This window comes from Palaemon carinicauda, chromosome 33, assembly GCF_036898095.1.
Source record: "Palaemon carinicauda isolate YSFRI2023 chromosome 33, ASM3689809v2, whole genome shotgun sequence".
In the NCBI taxonomy this organism is placed as follows: Eukaryota; Metazoa; Arthropoda; class Malacostraca; order Decapoda; family Palaemonidae; genus Palaemon; species Palaemon carinicauda.
Window position 1 is genome coordinate 66383348 of NC_090757.1, and position 6474 is coordinate 66389821.

Genomic DNA, 6474 nt, shown 5'->3' on the forward strand with positions numbered 1-6474 from the left:
GCCATTCCGGATAGAGTCTTTGTTCGGTAACTGAAGACCCTTTCAACTGGTGTTTTACCTAGTGAACAGTCTGTGGTGTTACCTTGAAAGACCAACACCAGCTTGCCCCTGTGTGTAGGCACTGTTGACCAACACGGTGAAGGTCAAGAGGAGGATCACAAGGATTTCTCCCTCTGGGATTAGAAGGCTGTTTGCTCTCAATCTAGACCCTCCTCCGTCCTAGGACCCAGAGCTTGTAACTTCAGTGGCATTGCTACGTCCCTGGTGTTCAACAAATTACTTTGTGGCGTAGATACTCTAAGTGAGCACGTGGAAGCATCAATCGATTTCATGGCCCACTACTTGCATAGACGTAACCAACGGGAACATATAGACCTTTTCCATGGGTCCTGTGGTGGTCGCACAACAAATGGTCCAAACACCTCAGGCTCCTTGATGGACAAGTACCAGAGGGTTGAGGGCTGAGGTTACCCAGGTTAGTCTAGGGTGAATGAGTAAAATTGACTGGTTCATTTCTTCCTTTCACCTTTTCCCCTCTGGGAAAAACAGCTTTGCAAGCCTCAGCATAGCTGACCTCACCTCACTGCAGGTAAGACACATTTCCCTTGTGCCTCCTAAGTATGGAATACTATGTTATGTCCCCAATACCTTTTTGAGTGAGGGCATTGGGTAAGTCTTAAGTACAATAGGTTTGTACTCGAGTTCCTATGTTAAAGACAAGCCATACTATTAGTTCCACTCACACACAAGCTTTTGCAGACCACTAACAGTGCATTACCTCATATTGGCACTTGACTTTAGCGAGGGTAGGGTTCCTTTTACTATCGATCACAGATCGAAATAGAGAGGACCCCGCCTCATGACCATGGCCAGTTGGTTAGGACTTCCTCCTTCCTAAGAGTAAGTCACCCCTTTAAATAGCAGAGGGTTTGTATTTATTCCGGAACAAATAACAAATTTGGAAGTAATATGTATTTTTCCTAGTATACAAAACTGGAGGTATTTATACAAATTAGCCCGCCACTCTATACCCGGTGAAGTCCTGCCATAAAGCAAAGTGGTTACTCAGCAGAGTGGTGTGAGTGAGCAGAGTAGCCAGTCTATCATACCCCCGCCCCATCCCCGCTAACTAGCCGATAGGGTAGTTGTCCCTTACTAAATTTATCATGGCTCGTCTTTCAGCTACACCGAAATAGCTCCAAGTTTGTATACAAGGAAAAATAGAATTACTTTCAAATTTGTTATTTCTACCATTATTTATCGATTTGCCACCAAAAACCCCTTGGTTCCCACTGGGTGTCCTGCATTACCGTAGGCTATATCTTATTAACTATTTATTTGCGAGGGAAATAAAGGTAATTTTCAGAAAAATCTTGGAGTTCTCCAAACATACCCCATTTTTTTTTTTCAGTAAGGTTACCACTTGTTTTACTATAATAATAGCAAACCCTCTGTATTGTGACGGGCCGAGAGAAGGGTTGTGACTCAAAGGCAGGAAGCAATCAACTGAGTTCTTTATTAAGGAACACTCTCCTTTATATACAAAACCTCAAGGCAACAGGACATAACATGCTCGAGAGACAGACAATGTTACAGAGGAAAACCGGAGACATGATCATTCAGGTTCTTTTTAGTGCTAGGGAAGAGCACAGATACAAGCATAATATATACAAAATAATTTATGTACAATCGTGTGACACACGGTTGGTACATGGCTCCCCCTCTAAAAATGGCATACTGAACATGTTAAATAGGTGCCCTGAATCTGGAGAGGTAGTGGTAAAAACTGCGCCGATTAGCGGCAGTGAGTAGATGTAGAAGTCGGTGGTTGGGGTGCGAGCGAGTGGTGGATGATGGGTGGCTGTGTTGCCGCTCCGGCTCGTCACGGGGTAGGCGAGTGTGTCTCACGGCATTCATAGGCGTGTGTGTCCTACGGCATTCATAGGCGTGTCCTACGGCATTCATAGGCGTGTGTGTCCTACAGCATTCATAGGCGTGCGGCGTTCACGTCAGCTTCGGTTGAAGTTGAATAGGTGTCCTCTTCGTCACGATTGGAGGCGTTGATGGAGGTTTTGAAGGTCGGGAAGTGGCTGTCCATAAAGGCACGAAGTAGGTTCACCTCACAAGGAGAGCTGTCTGCGGCAGGTTGCAGGCGAGTGATACTGGTCATTTTTCCGAGGGTGAGCGAAGCCTTTTGGTCCCCCAACGGTTGTTGAGAGAGCTGAAAAGGCGTTGCTATACAGGAGGCTGGCGACAGCGAGTACTGCTGCAGAAGGTATGCGTTGACGGCGTCATAGTAACGGTGAGAGGTGGAGGGGGGGAGGCGGGAGGAGCGAGTCACTCCGGGGTCACCAGTGTGATGGGCCGAGAGAAGGGTTGTGACTCAAAGGCAGGAAGCAATCAACTGAGTTCTTTATTAAGGAACACTCTCCTTTATATACAAAACCTCAAGGCAACAGGACATAACATGTTCGAGAGACAGACAATATTACAGAGGAAAACCGTAGACATGATCATTCAGGTTCTTTTTAGTGTGAGGGAAGAGCACAGATACAAGCATAATATATACAAAATAATTTATGTACGATCATGTGACACACGGTTGGTACAGTATCTTACGATAAATGATATTAACGTAATCTAACCTCTGTTAAAGGCAGACAGAAGAAGGCCATTAAATCATGCAGTTTACGTGCATAATCAAGCGCTTTTTTATTTTTAAAGATTAATATATCAATTTCCACACAATGTATAGTTACATTAAGCTCAGTGTGAATGGAGTATTGTTGTTATGTATTTTGTACATACCATTGAACCAGCTTTTATTGCGGTGTGTTAGTGAAGTACAGTCGTGTTTAGTGTTTTTGCAGTTGGCCAAGTATTCGATTTACGCGATGTTAAAATGTCATCATTTTAGCATATTATCACTATGGCCGCACTGCTGCAGTAACAGATGAACGATATAGCATAATTTTGTGTTTATTTTATTATTTGTGTACGTTGATAGACCTAGGTTTTCTCGTCCCATTAGGTTTATGATTTTTGTAAACTAATGGGTAAGCTTTCTCAAGATTTGGTAAACCTTAACTTGTTGAGGTATATTTGACGACTATTGCGGTGATGTGATACTGGATTTTTTACAAAACCCTTTTATTGGCACATGCTAGGGAGGATATGATTATTGTGAATTGATGTGTAACTTACACTTTTTTTCCTTTATGCCTAAGTTTTGTTTTGATTTTGAAAATTTAAAAAAAAAAAGTGTGTTTTAATATGACTAAGTCTTAGAATCCTCATTGTCAACGTTTGTAAAAGAAGATTGTATGTTGTGGCATCTTGTTATTGATGATTTACTAATACCCTTAACCATTTTGGTAAATGAATGTATTTTGTATTCTTTGGCAAGTTGTCAGGCTATTTAGGATTTATGGTAGTCCTTGATTGCAGTTTGTTCTGTAAATGGAATATAAATCTAACTAGGGGTTATTACTTTTAGTGAAGCTAAAAAGACGAGCCATTAAAATTTAACGAGGGTTAACTACCCATTCAGCTATTTAGCTGTGGTAGTGGGGGTTAGATTGCTACTGCTACCGTTCACACACTGGTGATTTAGCTCACTTTGCTTTTGGCTCGGATGGTGTAAGTTCGTTGCCTTTCTTCATTCTTCGCCTATTTGGACTGCTGTATAAAGTTTTTGTATGTGCTTTTTCTTTCTCTGGTGTGTGTGTGTGCGTGTGTTGACTTCTGCAACCATGCGTACTCGCCATGGGCTTAAAGGTCGGCCCTGCGGAACCTTAATGTCGGTGTTGGACACCGATCACCACACCCTTTTTCCCGCCTGCAGAGGTCAACGGTGTGATAGTGGTAACAGGTGTAGTGAGTGTTTTGCCTCCCAGTGGAAAAGGTTTTGATGACCGTGGAAGAAGAAGTCAAACCGGTATATTTCTCATTCAAAGGTTTCCTCGGAAGAATAAAAATCCAAGACCTCTTCTTCCACTTCCTAATCTCCTCTGAAGCTTCTGCTCGTTCGGTCTCTTCTGGGAGACCGTCGAGTAGTAGCGTAGACCCTTTAATCCATGGCCAAACACACTCCTCAAGAGTTGGTGTTGCTTCCCCTAACAAAGCGGCCCCACCTTTTATCCCAGGTGAGGCCTTGTGTCTCCTTTTGTACAGGGGTGGTTGTCCTTGGGGATTCCGAGTCCGCCCTCCAAGACTCCTTGCTGCGCCTTATCATCAGTGGTGCTAGTGTGCAGCCGTCGTCGACTTTGGAGGTAGATTTTCTGTCGTGTGTCGACGTGGTAGTGTCTGAGGCGTCTTCTGTGGCCACTGCTGAAGCCCCTGCACCTGCAAAATCTCCAACAGTTGCTGCCGACTCTTCACCCCGCCCCCCGTTCCTGCTCATCCTTCGAGGAGGGAACTTAGTCTTTCTTCGTTCTCTCCTGCAAATGTTTCTCCTCCTCAGTTACGTTCCCTCATAGACACTCCTATGCAGAGTACTGCAGCTTCTAAAGATCAGCTTGCTGATCCACCGGCACCCAGAGGGCGTCTTCGATGCAGAGTTCGTTCTCCGCTTCGCCTTAGAGGTGGCCCTTCACCATCAGTGAAAAAGCACCTCTTCGGCTCTTCAGCTTTATCCTTGCAGGTGTCTCCTGCAGAGGAGCCTTCGCTTCAGTCGTCTTCCGGCCCTTGACCTTCGCCTGTTCCTGGACCTTCTTCTGATGAAGCTACAGCTAGTCCTCAGACTTTGGTCCTGGACTTTTTTGTGGATCGTTCGCTATCCTCGTCGGTGGAACTACGCCCTTCACCGATTCATCAACTACCTGTTTGCGCTCCAACACTCGCCAGCACGTCAGCACCCTCCAGTGCACCAGCGCTTACCAGCTTCTCATCAGCGCCCTCCAGAACACTAATGCTTTCCAAAGTGTCAGCGCTCTCCAGCGCTTCAGCGCCCTTCAGTTTTCAATGGTCGCCTCAAATGGTGGGTTTTAGACGAAAACCTACAAAAGGGAGGGGCCCCCAGATTTGATACTGTTCTCAAACGCTTCAAAAAGAAAGAAAGAAAAAAGAAAAGGCTGGGTGGCCCACATGACCTTAGGCCTTTGGTCAGAGTCAGAAGACTACCTCAACATAAATCTCTTGAGAGATGAATGCCATCTTTGTGGCCCTTCAACAGTTCTACCAGGGACACTTGGAGGTGGTGATGAGTGACAACACCACAGCAATGGCTTATATCAACAAACAAAGGGGTACATTTTTGCAGCCCCTATCCCATTTAGCAGTAGAGATACTAAGATGGGCTAAGATTCACTTGATTTCATTATCGGCACGCTTCATTCCGGGGAAGCGGAATGTGCTTGCTGACAACCTGAACAGAGCATCTCAGATAGTGAGTGCTGAGTTGTCTTTGGATCATCTAGTGGCCAACAAAGTCCTGACTTTGTGGGGTTCTCCGACTGTGTTTCTCTTCGTAACGGCCCTGAACTTCAGGATCCAGTTGTTCTGCTCCCCAGTGCCAGACCCCGAAGCTCTCTAGCGACATGCATTCCAACAACAGTGGGAAAACATCGATGTTCACACCATTCCCTGTTCTGTCTGATGAAGAGGGTACTCAACAGGCCAGAACATCGGTCAACCTCTCAATGACTCTCATAGCTCTGCTATGGTATCATACAGAATGGTTTCCGGACCTTCTGTACCTCCTGACGGGGTCTCCCAGAGAAGTCCCTCCAGGACACAATCTACTCAAATAATCACATGCCAACTTAACTTCTGGAGAATAGCCAGCCTCTCATTCAGAGAAAATTCTCGGAACAAGTTGCGAGCAGGATGTCTGGATAATTGCGGAAATCATCAGCAGCAGTCTACCAAGGAAAGTGGAAGGTCTTCTGTGGTTGATGTCATGAAAGGGGTATCTCTTCTCTTGATGCCACTATTCTAGTAGTAGCGAAGTTCCTCGTGTATTTGTGTGAGGTTATCGCTCAGCCTTAAGCCTAGCCCTTGGACTCAACAGAATGGATATTTCCCCATTGCTAGAACTTTCCTTACTCATACAGAGGTACAAACTTAACTGTTCTCAGTCTGAAGTGAGACTCGCCCATGGAATGTGGTTCGAGTTCTCAGGTCTCTAAAGAGACCTTCCTATGACCAGGATGCCAGGCAACAGACTTTCACCTAATTTGGAAGATGGTGTTATTACTAACTTTAGCTTTCGCTAAGCAAGTTAGTGAACTTCATGGTCTCTCATACGACATCACCTATTGAAGGGGATAAGGAGAGGTAACATTCGGCTCCAATCCAGAGTTTGTAGCCAATATTAAGAATCCTGGAGTAGCGGATCCCCGATTCAAATCCATCCGGATTTTTAGTCTCCGCTCTGTAACTGATGACCTTGATCATCTCTTACTTTGTTCAGTGAGGAGTTTGAGGCTCTACATCAAGAGAACTGCTGCAGCTCGTCCCCGTGTGTCTTCACTT

General features: G+C 45.2%; 1 protein-coding gene across 1 annotated transcript in view; it reads left to right on the forward strand.

Annotated features, from left to right (window-relative positions):
* The window catches only part of LOC137626222 (uncharacterized), a 20465-nt gene extending 20000 nt beyond the window's left edge, over positions 1 to 465 (forward strand). Inside the window, exon 8 of the mRNA XM_068357295.1 lies at positions 207 to 465. Coding sequence (XP_068213396.1) covers positions 207 to 465 — 259 coding nt within the window. The remainder of the gene's footprint in view (positions 1 to 206) is intronic.
* The last annotated feature ends 6009 nt before the right edge of the window (positions 466 to 6474 follow it).